This window comes from Staurois parvus, unplaced genomic scaffold, assembly GCF_062004578.1.
Source record: "Staurois parvus isolate SC_StPar_1 unplaced genomic scaffold, SC_StPar_1.0 ptg000341l, whole genome shotgun sequence".
Lineage (NCBI taxonomy): Eukaryota > Metazoa > Chordata > Amphibia > Anura > Ranidae > Staurois > Staurois parvus.
Genome location: NW_028318137.1, coordinates 1 through 25000, shown reverse-complemented (window position 1 = coordinate 25000; position 25000 = coordinate 1). Strand labels below are relative to the sequence as shown.

The 25000-nt window shown below is 47.0% G+C and overlaps 1 protein-coding gene across 1 annotated transcript in view; it reads right to left on the bottom strand.

The window, feature by feature from the left end:
• NOL8 (nucleolar protein 8) overlaps nucleotides 1-15963 on the bottom strand; it is a gene marked incomplete at its 5' end in the record, with an annotated part of 343427 nt that extends 327464 nt beyond the window's left edge. The window contains one exon of the mRNA XM_089684276.1: nucleotides 15901-15963. Within this exon, the coding sequence (XP_089540402.1) occupies nucleotides 15901-15963 (63 nt within the window). The remainder of the gene's footprint in view (nucleotides 1-15900) is intronic.
• Between the last annotated feature and the right edge of the window lie 9037 nt (nucleotides 15964-25000).

Here is a 25000-nt window from a genome sequence, read left to right as displayed (position 1 = left end):
GGGACCCATGACAGACTCTGGACTTGGCAGCAGCATGAGGAGGCGGTATATAGGGGCCTATGGCAGATTAGGGGCCTGGCAGCAGCTATGGGAGGCCCGTAATCTGCCAGCACCCTATGACAAAAAATTCTACACACCAGCAGTGTGAGGAGACCTGAAAGTGGCACATGGCAGAGTGTGGCGATGGAGACAGCAGCAATGGGAGGCCGTACAGGGACCCATGAGAGACTCTGGACTTGGCAGCAGCATGAGGAGGCGGTATAGGGGCCCATGGCAGATTAGGGGCCTGGCAGCAGCTATGGGAAGACCGTAATCTGCCAGCACCCTATGTCAAAAAATTCAACACACCAGCAGTGTGAGGAGACCTGAAAGTGGCACATGGCAGAGTGTGGCTATGGAGACAGCAGCAATGGGAGGCCGTACAGGGACCCATGACACACTCTGGACTTGGCAGCAGCATGAGGAGGCGGTATAGGGGCCCATGGCAGATTAGGGGCCTGGCAGCAGCAATGGGAGGCCCGTAATCTGCCAGCACCCTATGTCAAAAAATTCTACACACCAGCAGTGTGAGGAGACCTGAAAGTGGCACATGGCAGAGTGTGGCGATGGAGACAGCAGCAATGGGAGGCCGTACAGGGACCCATGACAGACTCTGGACTTGGCAGCAGCATGAGGAGGCGGTATATAGGGGCCTATGGCAGATTAGGGGCCTGGCAGCAGCTATGGGAGGCCCGTAATCTGCCAGCACCCTATGTCAAAAAACTGAACACACCAGCAGTGTGTGAGGAGACCTGAAAGTGGCACATGGCAGAGTGTGGCGATGGAGACAGCAGCAATGGGAGGCCGTACAGGGACCCATGACAGACTCTGGACTTGGCAGCAGCATGAGGAGGCGGTATATAGGGGCCTATGGCAGATTAGGGGCCTGGCAGCAGCTATGGGAGGCCCGTAATCTGCCAGCACCCTATTTCAAAAAATTCTACACACCAGCAGTGTGTGAGGAGACCTGAAAGTGGCACATGGCAGAGTGTGGCGATGGAGACAGCAGCAATGGGAGGCCGTACAGGGACCCATGACAGACTCTGGACCTGGCAGCAGCATGAGGAGGCGGTATATAGGGGCCTATGGCAGATTAGGGGCCTAGCAGCAGCAATGGGAGGCCCGTAATCTGCCAGCACCCTATGTCAAAAAACTGAACACACCAGCAGTGTGTGAGGAGACCTGAAAGTGGCACATGGCAGAGTGTGGCGATGGAGACAGCAGCAATGGGAGGCCGTACAGGGACCCATGACAGACTCTGGACCTGGCAGCAGCATGAGGAGGCGGTATATAGGGGCCTATGGCAGATTAGGGGCCTGGCAGCAGCTATAGGAGGCCCATAATCTGCCAGCACCCTATGTCAAAAAATTCAACACACCAGCAGTGTGTGAGGAGACCTGAAAGTGGCACATGGCATGAGACACTGTGGACCTGGCAGCAGCATGAGGAGGCGGTATATAGGGGCCCATGGCAGATTAGGGGCCTGGCAGCAGCTATGGGAGGCCCGTAATCTGCCAGCACCCTATATCAAAAAACTGAACACACCAGCAGTGTGTGAGGAGACCTGAAAGTGGCACATGGCAGAGTGTGGCGATGGAGACAGCAGCAATGGGAGGCCGTACAGGGACCCATGAGAGACTCTGGACCTGGCAGCAGCATGAGGAGGCGGTATATAGGGGCCTATGGCAGATTAGGGGCCTGGCAGCAGCTATGGGAGGCCCGTAATCTGCCAGCACCCTATGTCAAAAAACTGAACACACCAGCAGTGTGTGAGGAGACCTGAAAGTGGCACATGGCAGAGTGTAGCGATGGAGACAGCAGCAATGGGAGGCCGTACAGGGACCCATGACAGACTCTGGACCTGGCAGCAGCATGAGGAGGCGGTATATAGGGGCCTATGGCAGATTAGGGGCCTGGCAGCAGCTATGGGAGGCCCGTAATCTGCCAGCACCCTATGTCAAAAAACTGAACACACCAGCAGTGTGTGAGGAGACCTGAAAGTGGCACATGGCAGAGTGTGGCGATGGAGACAGCAGCAATGGGAGGCCGTACAGGGACCCATGAGAGACTCTGGACCTGGCAGCAGCATGAGGAGGCGGTATATAGGGGCCTATGGCAGATTAGGGGCCTGGCAGCAGCTATAGGAGGGCCGGAATCTGCCAGCACCCTATGTCAAAAAATTCTACACACCAGCAGTGTGTGAGGAGACCTCAAAGTGGCACATGTTTGAGGCATGATTCATGGCGGATTTAGTCAGTTGTGTCAGGAACGGGTGGTTTGAAATCCAGACTAATCCACGCCTGATTCATTTTCACAAACGTGAGTCTCTCCACACTTTGGGTGGACAGTCGTGTCCTCCGCGGAGTTACAATACCTCCTGCCGCACTAAACACGCGCTCCGATGCCACGCTACTGGCCGGGCATGACAGCCTTTCAAGGGCAAATTCAGCTAGTTGGGGCCAAAGGTCAAGTTTCGTTGACCAGTAGTCAAGGGGATTGTCTACCTCGGTTGGCAGGGTGCTGTCCAAGTAGGCCCAAGCCTGTTGTTTGAGGTCCTGCTCCAGGTCCACCTGATGCTGCTGCTGCTGGTTAGTAGTTTCCTCACTGCGCTGGTGAAGAAAGCTACTCATCATCGACTGCAGACTGAGGCAGCCGCTGCTGGTGGAGCTGCCACTGCTCCTACCACCCCACCCCTCCCCTGCTGCCATGGCAGCGGAACGCGAGCGCACAGGGCCCACAGTGTCTGAGGATGGACGTTGGCGCACAAAGGCAGAGACCAGCTGACTACATAGGTGGTTTTTATAGTACGTTATTTTGGCCTCCCTCTCAGCAGGTGTGAAAAAGGCCACCATTTTGGAACGGTAGCGAGGGTCCAACAAGGTGGACAGCCAAAAGTCATCCCTCTGTCTGATGGTTATTATTCGGCTGTCGCTACGCAAGCAACCGAGCATGCTATGGGCCATTTGTGCCAAGGAATGCGAGGGACTCCCTGCCTCCATCTCCACAGCATACTGCCACGGTGCGTCTGGGTCCTCTGTCTCCTCCTCCTCCTCCTCTACCAGATGCTCCTGCTCCTCCACTCCTGTCCGCTGAGTGGAAATACCACCCATTTCACTCAATAATTCCTGAGCACAAATGTCCTCCTCTACCTCCTCCTCTTCTTCCTGTCCTGCCCCCACAGGGGTCATGTGGCGTTGAGATCTGTGCGCCACGTCTACCGCACCCTGACCAGCCATTGTTAACAGCATTTGTTCAAGGACGTGCAACAGAGGAATGACGTCGTTCATCCCATAGTCCTGCCGACTCACGAATAGCGTGGCCTCCTCAAAGGGCCTGAGCAAGCGGCAGGTGTCACGCATGAGCTGCCAATGGCTGACATCGAAGTTACACAGGGGAGTACCTTTATCCGCTTGTAACATCAGGAAATCGGTGATGGCCTTTCGCTGTTCGTAAAGGCGGTCTAACATGTGTAGGGTTGAATTCCACCTTGTTGCAACGTCGCAGATCAGGCGATGCTGTGGAATTCCGTTCTGCCGCTGCAGCTCAATGAGGGTGTGCTTTGCGGTGTAGGAATGGCTGAAATGCATGCAAAGTTTACGTGACATTTTAAGGATGTCTTGCAGTGGGATGGTGGATTTTAGGAACCGCTTGACAACCAGATTGAACACGTGAGCCATGCATGGCGCATGGCACAACCTTCCTTGACGCAGAGCAGACACCATGTTCTTTCCGTTGTCGGTCAACATGGTTCCGATTTTCAGTTTGCGCGGAGACAGCCATCTGTCGATTTCTCTGTTCATTACACTCAGAAGTTCCTCCCCTGTGTGACTACGTTCGCCAAGGCATACCAGGTGCAGAACAGCGTGACACCGTTGCGCCCTGCACATGTGATATGCCGGTCGGGTAATGGGACTTGGCACGGGGGTGGCGGCTGAGGACACGGCGGAAGAAGAGGTGGTAGAGGCGGACATCTTTGCCGGACCAAGGACGTGCAAACGTGGAGGCAAAAGCGGCGTGACCTGTCCAAGTTGCTGGTGCGGCTGTGACGGCACCACGTTCACCCAGTGGGCCGTAAATGACATGTACTGTCCCTGACCATAGTTACAGCTCCACACGTCGGCGCTGCCGTGCACTTTGGCAGAGACCGACATGCTCAAAGACTGGCCCACCATGTCTTCTACATGTGAATGCAGGGCTGGCACTGCCTTTTTGGCGAAGAAATGACGGCTTGGCACTCTCCACCGCGGCGCGGCACAAGCCATCATTTCTCGGAAAGGTGCTGAGTCCACCACTTGAAAAGGGAGGGACTGCAGCACCAGCAACTTGGACAGGAGGACGTTCAGCTTTTGCACCGTCGGGTGCGTGCTCGCAAACTGTTGTCTCTTGGAAACGGATTCCAAGAAAGACTGCTGACGGAATCCGTGAAGAGGAGTAGCAGGAGAAGGAGCATCTGAACGAGCGGAAGATGCCAACGAGCGACAACTCCCCTCAGCAGAGGTGTTGGAGCCTTGACTGGCTGATGGAGGGCGATTGACGTCGGGTGACGGAGCAAGTAACGGAGCGGGTGATGGAGCGGGGGCTGGGGCGGGCAGAACCGCCGTATCTTTATCACGGTTTTCCCAGGCCACCAAATGGCGACGCTGCATATGCTGCCGCAACGCTGTAGTCCCAACATGGGCCCCCTGGCCACGCTTGACTTTCTGGCCACATAGTCGACATACGGCTACGTTTACTTCCTCGGGCGGCTTGACGAAAAATTGCCACACCGCCGAGTAGGAAACTTTGCCCCCGATACTCCTCACTGGCTGACTGCTGCTTCCTCCGTGCACACCGGCACCACTACTGGCCGTGGTGGTAGGCTGCAGTGGAGCTGGTGCTCTACTCCGTGGCCGTTTGGCTCCACTGACACTGCTTCCACTGACACTGCTGCGACCCTGCTGCTGTCTCCTGGGCAACCCACCGACTGTTTCGCTCACTGCCAAGCTGCCACCCTCTTCTCCTGATGATGCGGAAGAAATTGCCTGATGACGACGAGGCTGCCAAGTGCGATCAACCTCCTCATCATCAAGTAGGGTCTCCGCCTCACTACTAGCCCCCTCGGCTGCGTCTGGGTCAGGAGACAGACCTGTCTCTAGACCGGCTACCGGGCCACTCTCCTCGCCACTACTTCTTCGCCTGGCTGCTGAAAAGGCGGATGTCTCCCCCCGTTCCTGACCGCCCTCTGTTAGCTCTTCCTCACTGTACAGTGGGGCTGAGCCCACAGCATGCGATACTTCGCTTGGTGAGGGAACACCAAAGGACAGGGGCAGGTAGAGGACACGTGATTTCAGTGGGCTAGGTCCCGGGCCATGCCAACTAACGGTTGTGTCTGACGTACCCACCGACCGTTGGCTGTAGGTGTCAGAGGTGACCTGGGAAGAGGAAGACGACCGAGCCAACCAATCGATGACGGCAGGGTTGTCGGTGGAGACACGACCGCTGGATGACACCGGGAGCACTGGCCTCTGGCTGCGAATAGTGCTGCCTCGACCCCTTCCTCTGCTGCCACGTCTGCTCGCTCCTAAAACATTGCCTCCTCTGCCACTCCTCTGCATGTTGTCTGACATACTCTTTAATTAAACGATTATGTGTCCCTGAGTAACAATTCTGTGTCCCTGAGTAACAATTCTGTGTCTGTGCGAGTAACAATTCTGTGGCCCTAAGTAACAGTTCTGTGGCCCTCAGTAACAATTCTGTGTCTGTCCCTGAGTAACAATTCTGTGGCCCTAACTAAAGTTTCTGTGGCCCTGAGTAACAATTCTCTGGCACTCCGTAACAATTCTGTCTGTCCCTGAGTAACAATTCTCTGGCACTCAGTAACAATTCTGTCTGTCCCTGAGTAAAAATTCTGTGGCCCTAAGTAAAGTTTCTGTGGCCCTGAGTAACAATTCTCTGGCACTCCGTAACAATTCTGTCTGTCCCTGAGTAACAATTCTCTGGCACTCAGTAACAATTCTGTCTGTCCCTGAGTAAAAATTCTGTGGCCCTAAGTAAAGTTTCTGTGGCCCTGAGTAACAATTCTCTGGCACTCCGTAACAATTCTGTCTGTCCCTGAGTATGAATTCTGTGGCCCTAACTAGCGTTTCTTTGTCCCTAAGTAACAGTTCTGTGGCCCTGAGTAACAATTCTGTGTCTGTGCGAGTAACAATTCTGTGGCCCTAAGTAACAGTTCTGTGGCCCTCAGTAACAGTTCTGTGTCTGTGCGAGTAACAATTCTGTGTCTGTGCGAGTAACAATTCTGTGGCCCTAAGTAAAGTTTCTGTGGCCCTCAGTAACAGTTCTGTGTCTGTGCGAGTAACAATTCTGTGTCTGTGCGAGTAACAATTCTGTGGCCCTAAGTAAAGTTTCTGTGGCCCTAAGTAACAATTCTCTGGCACTCAGTAACAATTCTGTCTGTCCGAGTAACAATTCTCTGGCACTCAGTAACAATTCTGTCTGTCCCTGAGTAAAAATTCTGTGGCCCTAAGTAAAGTTTCTGTGGCCCTGAGTAACAATTCTCTGGCACTCCGTAACAATTCTGTCTGTCCCTGAGTAACAATTCTCTGGCACTCAGTAACAATTCTGTCTGTCCGTGAGTAAAAATTCTGTGGCCCTAATTAAAGTTTCTGTGGCCCTAAGTAACAATTCTCTGGCACTCCGTAACAATTCTGTCTGTCCCTGAGTAACAATTCTCTGGCACTCAGTAACAATTCTGTCTGTCCCTGAGTAAAAATTCTGTGGCCCTAATTAAAGTTTCTGTGGCCCTAAGTAACAATTCTCTGGCACTCAGTAACAATTCTGTCTGTCCCTGAGTAACAATTCTCTGGCACTCCGTAACAATTCTGTCTGTCCCTGAGTAACAATTCTCTGGCACTCAGTAACAATTCTGTCTGTCCCTGAGTAAAAATTCTGTGGCCCTAAGTAAAGTTTCTGTGGCCCTGAGTAACAATTCTCTGGCACTCCGTAACAATTCTGTCTGTCCCTGAGTATGAATTCTGTGGCCCTAACTAGCGTTTCTTTGTCCCTAAGTAACAGTTCTGTGGCCCTGAGTAACAATTCTGTGTCTGTGCGAGTAACAATTCTGTGGCCCTAAGTAACAGTTCTGTGGCCCTCAGTAACAGTTCTGTGTCTGTGCGAGTAACAATTCTGTGTCTGTGCGAGTAACAATTCTGTGGCCCTAAGTAAAGTTTCTGTGGCCCTCAGTAACAGTTCTGTGTCTGTGCGAGTAACAATTCTGTGGCCCTAAGTAACAGTTCTGTGGCCCTCAGTAACAGTTCTGTGTCTGTGCGAGTAACAATTCTGTGTCTGTGCGAGTAACAATTCTGTGGCCCTAAGTAAAGTTTCTGTGGCCCTAAGTAACAATTCTCTGGCACTCAGTAACAATTCTGTCTGTCCCTGAGTAACAATTCTCTGGCACTCAGTAACAATTCTGTCTGTCCCTGAGTAAAAATTCTGTGGCCCTAAGTAAAGTTTCTGGGGCCCTAAGTAACAATTCTCTGGCACTCAGTAACAATTCTGTCTGTCCCTGAGTAACAATTCTCTGGCACTCAGTAACAATTCTGTCTGTCCCTGAGTAAAAATTCTGTGGCCCTAATTAAAGTTTCTGTGGCCCTAAGTAACAATTCTCTGGCACTCAGTAACAATTCTGTCTGTCCCTGAGTAACAATTCTCTGGCACTCAGTAACAATTCTGTCTGTCCCTGAGTAAAAATTCTGTGGCCCTAATAACGTTTCTGTGGCCCTAAGTAACAATTCTCTGGCACTGAGTAACAATTCTGTCTGTCCCTGATTATGAATTCTGTGGCCCTAACTAGCGTTTCTTTGTCCCTAAATAACGATTCTGTGGCCCTCATTAACAAGTCTGTGTCCCTGAGTAATGGTTCTCTGTCCCTAAGTAACTTTTCTCTGTCCCCAATTATCGTTTCTGTGGCCCTAACTCTGTCCCTGTCCCTAGTACAGAGCGGTCTGCCTCTGTTCAATAACTGCAGGCAAATGAAGAATTCCAAAATGGCCGCTATTTATAGCTCGACCATTACACAGTGCTGGCTGGCTGGCTGCTGATTGGCTGATGCGATCACATGTAGTTGAGGAATGCATTATGGGTCAGCGCGCCTTGTCTGCGCGCCTTCCCAGACATCCCCGCTCCGTCGCCGCACATGTCAGCCGCCATTTTCTGAAAAATTTCGATTCGCGCGTCCGAATTAGGCTATTTTTCGGATTCGGCACGAATCGAAATTTTTCCGATATTCGACTCGAATTCCACTTCGGATACTTCGATTCGCTCATCTCTAGTTTCCATGTTTGGAGAAAATATTTCTTTTCCTCCAAACGTAAAGCATGCCCCCTTGCCCTCTGATGACCTGAGGGTGAATAACTACACCGAGTTCACTATATGAACCACTGATGTATTTATACATGTTGATCATATGCCCTCTTAATCTCTTCAAGAAAAAATTAAATTCAGTTCCTCTAATCTTTCCTCATAGCTGATCTTCTCCATGCCTTGTATCTGTTTAGTTGCCATCCTCTGTATTCTCAAGTTCCCCAATGTTCTTTGTGAACTGGTGCCCAAAACTGAACTGCATATTCCAGATGAGGTGTTACTAATGATTTGTACAGGGGTAATATGATATCTCGAGTCTATACCTCTTAATACAAGAGAGGATTTTGCTCACTTTAGAAACCATAGATTGGCATCGCATGCCATTATTAAGCTTGTGATCTACCAGAACTCCTAGATCCTTCTCCACCATTAATTCTCCCAGTTGTACTCCCCTCCCCCTAGTATGTATGATGCATGCATATTCTTAGCCCCCAAGTGCATAACCTTACATTTGTCAACATTAAACCTCATTTTCTACATTGTTGCACAATTAAACAGTGCATTGAGGTTGGCTTGTAAATTGAAGACAGCCTGTAAGGACGTTATTCCACTGCACAGCTTGGTGTCATCTGCAAAGACTGAAATTGGATTTTTAATCTCAGACCCTATATCGTTTATAAATATATTAAAAAGTAAGGGTCCCAACACTGAACACCACTGATGACCCCCAGACCATTCATTCACAGTATGAATCATTAACCACTACTCTTTGAATACGATCTTTTAGCCAGTTTTCTATCCATTTGCATACGGATTTTTCCAAGCCCGTAGACTTTACCTTACACATTAGCCGTGTGGGGAACTATGTCAAACGCTTGTGCAAAATCCAAGTACACCACATCCACCCCTCTGTCCAAGCTTTTGCTCACCCCCTCATAAAAAGCAATCAGATTTGACAACTTCTGTCTTTCAGGAATCCATGCTGCCTGTTGCTTAAAATATTTTTTCTAGCAAGAACTCATCTATGTGGTCATCTTTTATTAAACTCTGCAGTATCTTCCCAACTATAGAAGTTAAACTAACAGGTCTAATTACGTGATAAAGATTTTGACCCCTTTTTAAATATTGGCACCACATTGGTCTTACGCCAATCCAGTGGTACTATGCCAGTCATTAAAAAGTCCCTAAAAATTAGAAACAATGGCTTTGAAATGACAGAGCTCAATTCTTTAAGGAGCCGTGGGTGTATGCCATCTGGCCCAAGTACTTTATTCACCTTTATTCTGTCTAAATATTTTTGGATCATCTGGAGTTGTGTCAATACCATACCGGATATCGTATGTACTCTCCAGCGCCTCAGGATATGCACAGCCAAAAAGGGAAGCCAAGGGTACCAGGACAGCGACAACCAAAAAGGAAATGTTCCAGGGGTGCAGCCCTCCTCAGATGGGGAAATCAGCCACTGGCTAGAGAGGAAACAGGTGGCGCACACACCTAGTGCATTATCCAAGGTTTATTGTAGGAAAGAAATAAAAAAAACACACAGACGAAGCATGTATCTAAAAAGCATAGAAAAATGACAATGGCCACAACGGCGGGCAAGGTGTTCTCACTGTCAGTGCGGTCAAATGGCTGACGCGTCTCGGGGACGAATCCCTTTCCTCAGAGCTGATTACCAACCTCTGATGCCGATGTATGGACAGAAAGCCTCGCTGTTGATGCCTCAACAGCGAAGCTCTCTGTCCATACATCAATCAGCATCAGAGGTTGGTCATCAGCTCTGAGGAAAGGGATTCGTCCCCGAAACGCGTCAACCATTTGACCGCACTGACAGTGAGAACACCTTGCCCGCCGTTGTGGCCATTGTCATTTTTCTATGCTTTTTAGATACATGCTTCGTCTGTGTGTTTTTTTTATTTCTTTCCTACAATAAACCTTGGATAATGCACTAGGTGTGTGCGCCACCTGTTTTCTCTGTGTCAATACCATGCCCATTATGGACAAGTGCTCCCGCATGCTCTTTTGTATACATAGAGCTGAATAAGGTATTTAATAAAATTTCCCTTCTTTGTCCCGTCACCCACTCTAAACTATTTTGTAAAGGGCCTACATGCTCAGACCGGACCTTTTTATTATTAATATATTTGAAGAATTTTTGGGGGTTGGTCCTGCTATCTTTTGCAATCTGTCGTTAGTTTTCAATTTTTGCATATTCTGTTATATTCTTTGTAATATTTAAATGATAGGGTTTCTTCATTTTTATATTGAATAAAAGCTTTTCTTATCTATAGCCTTTTTAGCTTTGGCCATAAGCCACATAGGTTTGATTTTTAGCCTTTTAAACTTGTTGCCCATGGGAATATATTTAGCAATGTGTTCACATACAGTCTTTGAAGAACTCCCATTTCTGTGTTGTGTTTAGCAATGCCAATATTCCCTCCCAGTCTAAGTCTTGGAGAGCAGCTCTCAGCCTTGGAAAATTAGCTCTCATGAAATTGAGCGTTTATTTTTCCTGTATGTGCTTGCTGTTTACAGCTAACAAATGAAATAATGTTATGGTCATTGCTACCCAGATGTTCTTTTATATGGACATTTGTAATAAGCTCTGCATGGTTTGAGATTACCAGGTCCAGCAGAGCATCATTCCTAGTAGGGGCCTCAATGAACTGTCCCATAAAATTGTCCTGTAGCAAGTTTAAAAATGTTTGTCCTTTAACTGTTCTTGCAGTACCATTACTCCAGTCAATTTCCGGGTAGTTAAAATCCCCCATTATCACTGTCCCAGCCCTTTCGATCTGTGCAAGGAACTGAGTTTCCATCTCCTCATTAACACTGGGAGGCTTAAAACAAATTCCAATGATTAGCTTTGTAGTACGCACCCAAATGTGCAGCTCCACCCATAATACTTCAGCCTCATCACACTCTCCATCAACTAGGTCCTCTTTCACACTCGCTCTGAGATCACTTCTCACAGAGACAGACACTACCACCTTTCCCATTTACTCTGTCTCTCCGAAAGAGAACATAGCCAGGAATATTACTGGCCCAGTCATGCGAAGAATGGAGCCAGGATTCCGCAATACCAATTAAATCATAGTTCTCTTCATGCAACAAAGCTTCCAATTCACCTATTTTGCTTGGCAGACTTCTGGCATTGATGAACACTTTAATTCATTGACACCTTGTACACAAGTATTTTGCATATTTTTTTATTTTCATACAAAATGGTACCAATTCCACTGGTTGTTTGAAGCATGGGAACCTTCTTATCTGCCATAGCCTTCCCTCCATCTTTTCCCATTCCTCCAACCAATAAGTACTGACCCCTGTCTGATCTGTCTACCCCATTAAAATCAAATCCCCCCCCCCCCTCGATCCTAGTTTAAATACGCCTCCAGCCTTCCCATAAACCTCTCCCGCAGCACAGCAGACCCCCTTCCATTTAGGTGCAGACCATCTCTAGCATATAGGTTGCACCCCAACACTTTTGTTCTTTACAAAGCAACTGGATGTAGTGGTGCCTTCCTAAAATTCCAGGAAGAGATCACGGCCCTTTTGTAACCAGAAGGTGCTGTGGCCCAAACCCACATGTAGTTAGCTGGCTGCATGAGAGGCATTTTCCTGGTACCCCAACCCAAAAAAGGTGTCTGTAGCAGACATGGAATTAGGCGTGACACCCGCTTTTGTCCCTCCTGTCCAGGCCAACCTGGTCTCTACCTTAAGGACTGCTTCCGTCACTACCACACATTAGTGGAGTATTAGTATAGGGTACAGCACGGCACAGTTCAGGGCACATATTCACACAGGATCGCCAAATGTGATAGCCAGTTTCCTGACTAAAATCTTTAGAGAGACCCTACAATCTGTTTTAAAACGTTAAAGTTTAAAAAAAAAAAGAAAAAAAAAAAAAAGTACCCTCGCCACCAAAGACTTGACCCCGTGCCAGCATGTAAACAGCAGTTGCACCATGCATGTTAGGTATCGCCACGAACGTCAGATCAAGGGCAGTGATTCTAACGCTAGACCTCTTCTGTAAATCTAAAATGGTAGCTTGTAAAGGCTTTTAAAATGTTGCCTATTGATATTAAAAATGTGTGCAGTTTGTTGCCATTGCACGGGGCATGTGCAGTTTTAAAGCATATCATGTTTGGCATCTACTCAGCATAGCATCATCTTTTATAAGTTACCAAATAATTGACCAATATATTGTGTTTTTGTGCATTAAAAAGTAAACCGTGTATTAAAAAAAAAAAAAAAAAAAAAATCACTGAGCGAGTACTATGTGACATAAAAAATTGCAGCACCAACCATTTTATTCACTAGGATTTCTGCTTTAAAAAAAAAAAAAAATAATGTTTGGGGGTTCAAAGCAATTTCCTAGCAAAAACTGCTTTTTTTTGCATGTTAACAAAAAGTGTCAGAAAAGGCTTGGTCTTCAGGTGGTTAGAAGAGTGAGTGATGTGTGGCATAAACTTCTAATGCTCGGCATAAAATACCCCCACCCCCCAACATTACCCCTTTTTGGAAAGTAGACACCCCAAGCTATTTGCTGAGAGGCAAATTGAGTCAATAGAAGTTTTTTTTACCACAAGTTTTTGAAAAAAAAAAAAAAAAAAAAAAAGTGTATATATATATATATATATATATATATATATATATATATAATTTTTTTAAAAACAAAAATTGTAATTTAAGTAATTTATTGCTCACACATGCCATAGTTATGTGTGGAATTACTTCCCAAAATACATTTTGCTACTTCGCTTGAGTATGGGGATAACCCATGTGAGAGACTTTGATAGTCTAGCAAAGTACAGGACCCCAAAATCCAATAAGCACCTCCAGGCTTTTAAAGGGCTTTATTTCCTGATAACACTTCCTGACTACCTACCACAGTTTGAGGCCCTGAAATGCCAGGATAGCACCAAACCCTCCCAAATGACCCATTTTTGGAAAGTAGACACCCCAAGGAATTTGATAAGAAGCGCTGTGAGTATTTTGCAGATCTTGTTTATTGCCAGACGTTTTTGTAAAATGAAGAAAGAAAACAAACATTTTTTTCTTTCAGATTTCAAAACCGTGTGAGAAAAAAAATGGAGATCCGCAAAATACTCACCATGCCTCTTTAAATTCCTTGGGGTGTCCACTTTCCAAAAAGGGGTAATTTTGGAGGGTTTGGTGCTATCCTGGCATTTCAGGGCCTCCAAAACTGATAGGTAGTGAGGAAGAGAAATGAGGAAGTTACGCACCTTCAGGCTTTCAAAGTGGTCATTGGATTTCAGGCTACTGTATGTGCTTAGGCTCCCAAAAAATCTCACATGTGGTATCTCCATATTCTGTAGAAGTAGCAGAATGTATTTTGGGGTATATTTCCACATATACCCATGGCTTGTGTGAACAATATCTCATTTAAGCGATAACTTTGTGCCCAAAAAAAAAAAAAGTTTGTCGTTTTCCAAAAACTTGTGGAAAAAATAAATAAATCTTCCATGGACTCAATATGCATCTCAGCAGATCGCTTAGGGTGTGTAGTTTCCGAAAAGGGGTCATTTGGGGGTGTGTACTGTCCTGGTATTTTAGCACCTCAAGAAATGTGATAGGCAGTCAGAAAGTAAAAGCTGGGGAAATTCCAGTATCTATATCATAATTTGTAGACGCTATAACTTTCACACAAAGCAATCAATATACACTTATTGGGATTTTTGTTACCAAAGAAAATGCAGCAGAATACATTTTGGCCTAAATATATGACTAACTTTGAGTTTACTATATATTTTTTTATAGCCAAAAGTAAAAAAAATTGTTTATTTTACAAAATTTTTGGTCATTTTTTGTTTATAGAGCAAAAAATAAAAAAGCGCAGTTGAAATACCACCAAAAAAAAGCTCTGTGTGTGAAAAAAGGACAAATCTCCTTTAGGTACAGCATTGCATGACCGTGCAATTACCAGTTGAAATAGTGCAGTGCTGAATAGCAAAAAAAGGCCTAGTCATTAAGGGGGGTAAATCCTCTGGAGGGCAAGTGGTTAAATGCAAGCAGCAGTGTACAGTCCACTGAAGAGCAATTCCAGCTTTCAACTATAAATATCTCCAGTATTATAAATATTCTTTAGTTGACCCTATCCACTTCCCTCTTCTAAAATCTTATACTCACCTGGCCTGGCTCCTGCCAATTCTTCACTGCGTAGCTCATTGGGAGCCACACAACTACTGCAGCCCAGTTTCCTGTGCAGTAACTGTCTTTTGTCAACCTGCAGAAAAGTTTTCTTCCCATGGAGAGATCATTAACCACTGGGGTACATAACAGAAGGCCTCTTCATAGGAATGAATAGATAATGTTCTGCCCAACCTGGATGCTTTACATCGTCAGCTATGTGGCTCCCTGTGGGCCAGTGAAGATCTTGAAGAATTGAAGAAAGGCGAGTATAAGACTTTGAGCATATGGTGGGGGTGGGTCGTGTGAAATGTATGCCAGAGAAAGAGCAAAACAAACATTAGCAGTACTACATCTTTGCAATATGTGAACATTGCCCATGTTTTATCCCTATAAAAAAACACTTTGCAAGAACAGAAAAATATGTGTTGGTTCTGGCAGAAATGCACTGATACTGTACAGTACATTTTAAAAATCAAAGATATAAGATACATCTATGGTTAAATTATTAAACAAAATAAAATGTTTGAAATTTAACAAAATGATTCCAGTTATCCATACAGCAGTAAAAGCCTTTTCAGAATGCATCAAGTACCATGACAAAACTATTACACAAAATTGCATAGGATTACTTAAAGCACAATTCCAGGCAAAAATTAGATTCTGCACAAGATATCTATGATTACAGACATCAACATTTGTATTATCCACTATTTTGTTTTATAAATGATTAGGAAAACTATTTAAAAAAGCCATTCAATAATCCTCTCTCAGACCAACAACGGCTGGTTTGCGCAACTAAATGTGGTTGCTCACTGATGCTTTTATGTGCCCTAGTTGGACCCAGCTATCCCCATCCAATCAGCTCCAATCTGACCCTCTCATCCCCACCTCTCATTTTTCTCTTTGTGACACATGCATGGCACATGCTCCTCCACTGTTGTCGGTCCCAGTTCTCCTTAGCCAGCCAGCTCTGCCCCACTCAGTCCTGCCTTCTTGTGATGAATCACATGCCCAGAAGAAAATGCACAAGCCCACCAGCCACTCTATGCTCATCAATGCAGGGGGACCATGGTCATGTGACAAGGGGCATTACAAGCTACAAAAAAATAAATAAATAAAAGTTAAAAAAAAATGGCAACTTTTAGCCTTTGGGAAGTATGATAGAGGTTATTGATTGGTTAGGATTGGTTAGGATTGGGTGGGGTTTTCAAGGCATTAAGCCTTTACAGCCATTTTACGTTGGCCAGCAGGCCACTGCATGCTAGGAACTATGCAAACATGTATAAGAAGCTGAATACAAAAAAAAGGAGCACAAGACAAGCTTACTTAAAAAAAAAAAAAAAAAAAAAAAGCACACACACTTACATTTTTTTAAGTCCACATCTGAAATGTGGATGTTCAGGTAGGCAAAGGCCTTTATAAGGTTTCCTAAAATGTAAAATGATACAAAGTATTTAGTAGAAATAATTAACAAAAACTAAGAATAAAAAGATGCCAATTGCTCTAAAGACTTATAATAAAAACAAAAAACAAAAAAAAAAACAAAGAAGCACTACAAGACAACCATACATCTGGTCAAGAAGAATATGGAGCAGCTGTGCATAGTAAACAATTTGCTTCTGTCTTCAGATTGTTCAGGTACGTTTTGAAAATGAGAGGCAGAAGCCGATTGGTTGCCATGCACAGATCCTGTCTGCTCTGGTTTTGATACATTTCCCCCCCCCCCCCCCCCCCATATTTCCACAACACACAGATGACAATTAGTCTTACAAGGTGTTTTGATGCTGATCATTCTGACCCAAACCTCCCATGTGTACCACATACCCCAAAACAACTACTGAGGATGCGAAGTGTTAGTGGCCATTAGACCCCAGATAAAAAGGAAAAGTCAGAAAATCTGAGCTTTACTACCCTTTTACTTGGCTTTAACATACAGTATTATTAATATGCTTTTTACCAGACATTCCAGGGGAGCTCTGAGTAAGGCTTGCTGTCCAGAAAAAACACTTTGAAGGGTGCTGTGGAACTGTGACACACTACAGCTCTATTTCTCACTCTTTGGGTGGAAAGTGCAGGAGCTGAATAAAGCAGTACCGTCGATGGCAGTTAAGTACCCCATGCAGGATGTCACTTTTATCCTTGGCATGGCTGCAGAAGAAACACTTTAATGCATTCCATAAGGTATGGTGAAAGAGGGATTTGCCTGTGAGCCATCACTGTAAACTAACATGGGAAGCTGCCTCCCTAGCTGGCTGCACACCGGTGCTGATCCCAGGGATGATCAGGAATAGGCAGGGGCTTCGGCAACCCCCAGGCCTTGGCTTTGTCTCCCTTGTTCCGCAAACACAGTGTGCACGACTTCACATAACATCTACAGTCATGATTCAAGTTGGGCCACCAGAAGGATCGCTGGATTAGCTCCATTGTCTTACGGCCTCCAAAGTGCCCAGCCAGTTGATGGTCATGGAAAGCCCTGAAAACTTGAGACCTCACTTCTTGGGATACAAAGATTTTACACTTGTGCCACAGAAGACCATCCTGCCTTCTAAGCGAATTTGTTTGGGTTCAGGACATAGTGCAGAGGCTTGCTTGATCAAAGACTTTAGGCTGGGTTGGATCAGCGAAAAATTTTGGACCGACAAAATGGTGTTGGGGGGGGGGGGGGGGGGGGTGAGGCTTCTCTGGGTCCGGGAACACGCGGGAAAGGGCATCTGCCTTCCCATTCTTGGATCCTGGGTGGTAGGATATGTGGAAGTTAAACCTGGAGAAATATAAAGCTCATCTAGCCTGTTCAGGTCTTAGGCACTTGGCAGACCTTAGATACTCCAGATTTTTATGATCTGTGAAAATCATAATTGGACGGCTGGCTCCTTCCAAGAGATATCTCCATTCTTCGAATGCTATCTTAATCGCTAAAAGTTCCCCATCTCCCACATTGTAGTTTCTCGGCTTGGCTCAGTTTTCTAGAACAAAAGGATATTGGGTGAAGCAGAGCCTTTGGGCCCTGGCGCTGGGAGAGTACAGCTCCTGTAGCAACTTCAGATGCGTCTACCTCCAGGATGAAGGGGAGTGTTGGCTCTGGATGCTGTAACACAGGACAGGAGGCGAATTGATCTTTTAATTGCTCAAACGCTTTTTGATCTTCCTGGCTCCAGCAAAATAGTGTATGCTGGCGGGTGAGTTGAGTAATGGGGCAAGGATTGTGGAAAAGCCCTTAATAAATTTCCGATAAAAGTTGGCGAAACCCACAATTCTTTGGACCCCTTTCCTGTGTGAAGGTGCAGGTCAATCCAGGATAGCAGATACTTTGAGGGTCCATGGAGATCCCCTCTGGAAATTATGAGCCCCAGGAACTGGATAGACTGCTTTTCAAACGCATTTCTCCGCCTTGCCATACAAGCCATGCATCCTTAGAGTGTTTAGCACTTTCCTAATGTGATCACGATGGAGTTCCAGTGAGGTAGAGAAAATTAGGATATCGTCTAGGTAGACGAGCACAAAAAGGTCAAGGTACTCTAAAGAGGTCGTTCACAAAATGTTGAAAGGTAGCAGGGGCATTACATAGCCCAAACGGCATTACTAGGTATTCAAAATGTTCGAAGCGTGTTCTGAAGGCAGTCTTCCACTCATCGGCCTCTCTTATATGGACTAAATTGTAGGCCCCCCCCCCGTAAGTCCAATTTAGTGAACACTCAGGCTGTTCGAAATCTCTGAAACAACTCGGGCACCAGAAGAGGATACTGGTTTTTAATGGTAATTTTATTAAGGTCCCTGTAGTCAATGCAAGGTCTAAGAGACCGATCCTTTTTTTCTACAAAGAAAATACCAGCCCCAGCAGGAGAGGAAGAAGGGCGGATGAATCCTTTAGCGAGATTCTCGTCTAGATAGTGCCGGAGGGCTTCCAGTTCGGATAATGGGTAAATTCGTCCAAATGGTATTTCTGCCCCTGGGAGTAACTCAATTGAGCAATCATAAGACCAATGAGAAGGCAATGTGTCGGCCTTCTTTTTATCAAAAACATTGAGGAAGTCATGGTAAGTAGAGGGAACTGATTGACTGGCCTCTGGTGAAGGTTGGACTGAGAGACATACAGAAGAATTAGTGGGTGTAAGGACACCACAGTGTTGTAGACAATAATCTGAAGAAAAGATGATTTCCTTCTTGGGCCAAGGGCTTGCAACCAGGGTATTCCTAGGATGGCTGGAAACATGGGGGATCTGATCACGTCAAAACGAATAAACTCCTGATGGCCGGAGTCAGTGGTTGCAAGAATAGGAATGGTTTCCTGGGTAACAGGTCCAGAACTCGGAGTAGTGCCATCTGCAAGTAAGAAGTCAAGCCTCTGTTTCTTAGGCAGAAGAGGGATGTGCAAGTCCTTGGCCAATTGGATGTCGACTCAGGAGCTTGCAGCTCTTTCTTAAACAACTGCCCGAAACTTGACGTCCCTTCCAGCTACCTGCAATGACATGGAGAGAATGACATGGGTGGTTAAAATCCCGGATAGCTGAAGGTACGAAGGTTGGGGCTGGCTAGCTGGACTTACTTGGGCGTACTGGGCAGTTACGCAGGAAGTGGCCCCACAGTAAAGACAGAGTTTGCCTTGCGGTCTTTCTTCCAGAGTTAGGGCAGGTCAGAGAAGGCCGATTTGCATAGGTTCTACCTCTGAATTGTTGATGGGTTGCGGAGCAAGGGCAGGAACCGTTGGCCCTGGAACTTTTGGCAGAATCCAAGTGGGCCGAAAGGTCTGAGTACGCTCAGCGCGTCTTCCCCATAGACACCAATCCAACCGAGTATCAAGCAGGATAAGGTTTTCCAAGGAGGAGGGAGCTTCCACCCTAGCCAACTTGTCTTTGAGGGACTCGGACAGGCCTAGGTGAAACTGGTACTTCAATGCTGCATCGTTCCAACCGGTGTCTGCAGACCATTTACAGAACTCCACTATGTAGTCCTCCACAGGCCGCCGACCTTGTAGTAGAGCATGGAGGGCAGACTCAGCAGTGGAGGTCCTCTGGGATCATCGTAGAGGGCAGTCATGGCTTCAAAGAATTCACTCACGGAATTGAGCGCTGGGCTCTTTTGTTCAGGAAGACCATGTGCTCAAGACTGAGGTTCTTCAGACAAGAGGGAAATGATGAGCCCGACCTTGACCGCTTCCAGAGAAAAGGTCCTGGGTTGCAGAGCAAAATATAATTCACAGGCATTCTTGAAAGCTCTGAACTTAAGTCGATCCCCGAGAAAACGTTCAGGAGTAGGAACTCTGGGTTCCGGAGGTGGCAACACTATAGCAGGAGTGGTGGCAGGAGACTGACTGGCAGGTGCAGCTACTGGGTTGGAACTGGCGGAGGGATCCTGGTTCCCGGAAGTAGAGAGGGAGTGAAGACACCCTTCTAGCTGAAGAATCCTTGCTGTAGATCCTTCACTGCTTGGGTAAGTGCCGTCATCTGTTGGCACAGGGCCTCTAGTGCGGAAGCGCCTCTCTCGGCCTCGGACATACTGGCTGGATGATACCATCACGTACCTGGTGATGGAGGCCAACAGAGAGGGCTTCCCTTGCGGCTAAGTTCCAGACTCCCCTAAGAGTGGGACAGTGGGAGTCAGGCCCAAAGTTGCACAGGTCGCCTGTAGGAGTGCCGATTGGTGGTCCACTCAGAAGCACAGCTGGTGCACGGAGATAGGTCTACAGACAGGAGAGTGTGTGGTATGCAAGCCCTTCCGGGATTTGGATGTTTACTGGTTAGTCAGTTCAAGCCAAGGTCAGGTACCAGGTGGGACTCAGAGCAGATTTTGTCAGATGGGATAGCCAAGGTCATTCACAGGAGCGAGAGAGTATCCGTAAGCCAAGCTGAGGTCAAGTCAGGGGTAAAATCAGAATAGACAGGTCCAGGAGCAAGCCGAGTCAGTAACAGGAAATCACAAGTCAGAATCACAGGAAACAGGAACAGGGCACGGGGAGCTAGATATCATCCAGCAACTAGAGGAAGTGATGAGCCTCCTTATAAAGGCAGTCTGGCACCAGGCTGAGGCTGATGTGTACTTCAGCAGCCATGTAGAGTACTGGCAGAAATGCCAGATCTTCCAGAACTTCTGCTGTGGACAGGACCCTGACAGGCTTAGTGGTGCTTTATATGTCTGTGGAGGCACACAGCCAAACCACACACAAAGATGCCTCCACAGCACCCTGTTTGCTAAGGAGATATAAGGTATACCCCCCCCCCCTTCCTACTCGATATTGGGTGGCACAGGTCATAAGACTCCTTCACTATCTTGACAGAAGAGAACTTGGACAACAGACATCATATGCACTTGTAGGGGAGTTGACACGATAGTGTACTGTGTACCAGGCTAATCTTTGCTTTCCATATTACATGGTTCTCCACTGGACATGGACTGCAAAATGTTTACCGACCAGGGACATGGGGAGACACCCCCCTAATGCGATATAGGATGAACTCCTGAAAGACTCCTAAAAGTAGATAGAGGAATTTATATTGTCCAGATGAGAGTTTTCTCCTTATTTAGCTCAGCTATGGGTTGCACCTGTGTAAAGATTGTTTTATTGTATTGAAACCAGTATGTTTTTACTCCAGTAACTCTGTGGATGACACTTGCACCCATGACTTTCTATTCCTAGAGGCTATAGTACCTCTACTGTATGGTCTCCCCTTTTAATAGCCCTCTAGTGAACCAGTTTCACTGCTTTCTATTCTACTTAGGTTTCTCCAATTGAAGGTTTGTATTTGTACAGGGGTTCTATTGAAAAACTCTGGCCTGACTGTGCTGGTAAGATGTGGGGGTGATTGGTATTTCTGCTACTCACAATTATGACACCATCCCCCCATAATTTGAGGTTATAATGAGCACACAACGCCCCTCTAAGAACACATTGTCTCCATTATGATACAATGCGCCCCCCCCAGAACACACACAGTGCCCCCTACTACATAAAGTGAATACAGAGCCACCACCACATACACAGATATACGCCCCCCCCCCCCCCCACTGTGTCTCCTGTGTCGTTGTCGTCGTCCCCCCACACTGTCGGGGGGGGGGGGGAGGGGGGGGGGACACAGGAGACACCGGGGGGGGGGCACAGGAGACACTGAGTGGGGGGCACAGGAGACACTGAGTGGGGGGCACAGGAGACACTGAGTGGGGGGGGGGCTCATAGTAAACTAAAGTTGGGAGATTTTGATGAGAAAAAGGACAGGGGACACTGCTTTGGGGGATGGGGAGGCAGAGGACACTTTGTAGGGGGCAGAGAACACTATGGGGCAGGGTGAAGAACATTAAACAAACAGTGGACAATGTGGTGTGAAGGGGGGCAGTGTTCACTACAGTGGGGGGATGATTATTATTATACAGTATTTATAAAGCACCAATAGTTCGCTCAGCGCTGTACATTACAGAGGGGGACAGAACATGTGACAGAACAATACCAATACAATGCAAAACATGAGGGCATTGAGGGCCCTGCTCTTTCGAGCTTACAATCTAGGAGGGAGGGGATGGTGGCACAGGAGGAGATAGCTGTGGGGGATGGAGTGGTAGGAAGAGTGGAGGAGGTCGGCAAGTTAGCAGGGGGTGGGGTAGGCTTCCCTGAAGAGATGGGTTTTCAGGGTGCGCCTAAAGGAGAGGAGAGTAGGTGATAATCTGATGGGTTGGGGCAGGGAGTTCCAGAGGATGGGTGACACCCTGGAGAAGTCCTGGAGGCGGGCATGGGAGGAGGAGACCAGGGAACTAGAGAAGGAGGTCTTGTGAGGAGCGGAGTGTGCGTGCTGGGCACTACTTGGATATTAGGTCAGTGATGTAGTTCGGGGCAGTATGGTGGACAGCTTTGTACGTCAGCGTTAGGATTTTGAATTTGATCCATTGCGCAATCGGAAGCCAGTGGAGGGATTGGCAGAGGGGGGGTGGCGGAGACAGAGCGGTTGGAAAGGTGAATGAGTCTGGCAGCCGTATTCAGGATCGACTGAAGCGGGGATAGCCAGCGGTGAGGCAGGCCAGTGAGGAGGGAGTTGCAGTAGTCGAGTCGTGATATGATGGAGTGGATGAGCTGTTTAGTGGTTTCTGGAGTTAGGAACGTGCGGATTTTGGTGATGTTGCGGAGGTGGAGTCTGCACGACTTTGTTAAAGATTGGACTTGGGGCTGGAAGGATAGGTTGGAGTCCAGAATGACACCAAGTACTCTGGCCTGCGGGGCGGGTTTGATGGTAGCACTATCGGATGTGATAGAAAAGTCAATGGGGGTGGTGTCCGGGCTGGGGGGGGGGGGGGGGGGGGGGGACGACAAGAAACTCGGTTTTGGAGCGGTTCAGTTTAAGGAAGTGGAGCGACATCCAGTCTGACATGGTGCTCAGCAGGTGTGTGATTCGGGCGGAGATCGAGGGGGTCAGAGGACACTACTCGGGGGGGGGGGGTTGATGTTTTTAAGGGTGCTGCCTAAAACCCCCCCTCCCCTTTACTTAATGTTGTCCAGGTAGACCTCAACCTCTGAAAGATTGCCTACCCCTGCTCTAACTCATATGCGGTAATCAAAGCATATAACATATTATACTTATTTGCTCTATGCATTGGCTTTGCACAGAACCGCGAACCTCATTTGGGGTACTCCGCTTGTACTTTCAGCTCCTCCTGACTTGAGTGCCCCCATAACAAGCTGTTTGCTATGAGGGGATTTGTGCGGTCTCAATCCTGAACCAGGCTGTGTGGGTCTTTTGACACACAGAGTGCAGCTCAGACCCTCCCTCACAGGATTTGATTGACAGCAGCCTCCTGTTCTAAACTCTTGTGACCCGGTTTCAGCCAGTAGCAGGCTAAAGTCCACTGTCAGCTGATGTCACAGACCCAGTCCAGGCTCTGAAGAGATCCCAATATTTGGATCCACCCAAATACAGGAGGAGGAGGAGGAGGAGGAGGAGGAGGAGGAGGAGGAGGAGGAGGAGGAGGAGGAGGAGGAGGAGGAGGAGGAGATCCCAATATTTGGATCCACCCAAATACAGGAGGAGGAGGAGGAGGAGGAGGAGGAGGAGGAGGGAGAAGATTAGCCTTTACAACCACTTAAAACAAATACTATCAGATGGTAACAGTATTTCCTATGGCACCTGACAGGGATGCCCCCCCTCACCAATTATTTTGTCACTTGAACTTTTTCTGACAACACTAAGATATACAGGGTCTGACGATAAAGTACCTCCCACAGGCAGTACCCCACTGCAACAGATCTTTCTGTAACATTTTATGTTTGTGCCCTACGTTCGAACCTTTGTGACAAGCTCAACTATCACAGGTGAGATCAGAGTATAAAACTGAAAATTTCCTACTACACACTTATGTAGGCTCTATACTCGATATAAAAGTTCTAAGGTTTTTTTTTTATGTAGAAAGTAGTGTGAATCCTAGATATTGGACAGACTCAACCACCCACTTTGAAGTAATGGGTTTCTCAGGTTTCCTTTCTGGGAGATGTAGGAAATACACACGATAAACTGGACTAGATATTATGAAATCACGAAACCTATCTTGACACATTTTAAAATGAGTACACACACTTTCCCTTTGACCTTTACTATGCAGCGGTCGCTTCCATAACCACCTACTACTCCCATTCCCCCCCCCCCCATTTATTCCTTCCTCTTTCCTATCCCCCCCACCCCCATGTTTTGGTATGTGGTCCCCCTCCTTTTCCTGTTCCCCACAACACACCTTCCTCCACAACAAAGGGGGATTGTACTACAAGAAGGAATTGCAAGATCTGTTGGTTATGGTCTTATTTATTTTTGAAAACATTTGTTTTCTCTCTAGTGTCCGTTTTGTATGTGTTCACACAGTAACCGCTTGCCTGCCACCCTATAGAAGAACTATTGCTACAGGGCGGAAGGGCTGTGCAAAATCATGTGTATTTGCATTTCCGGGTAGGGGGTGCACATCACCATTGGTGGCTACACATGTCAATCACCAGGTCCCGGCTGGAGATTCCCTGCGGCCGCCATGTAAAACTGACAGGGGAGAGGCCTGTGTGTAAACACCACAGGTCTCTCTCCTGCCAGCACAGCAGAGAAACACAAAGCAGCATGTTTCCTTAGAAAAAGAAAAAAAGAAAAAAAAACACCACACAGCACATTATGTAAAACAGCACACAGTTAACCCTTTCATTGTCCCAGATGTTAACCTCTTCCTGCCCAGTGTCAAAATGCCCTCCGCAGTCCCGCTAAGTCGCTGATCATCATACATACACACACATAGCCAATTGTAGACGCTATAACTCAAGTAAACCAATTAATACACACTTATTGGGACTTTTTTTTAGCAGACATGTAGCAGAATACATTTTGGCTTAAAACTTATTCAAAATTTTTTTTCTTTTTTACTAGATAGGTTTTATAGCAAAAAGTCAAAAATATTTTTTCTAAAATTGTCAGTCTTGTTTTGCTTATAGAGAAGAAGTGGCACCCGGCCATTCATACTC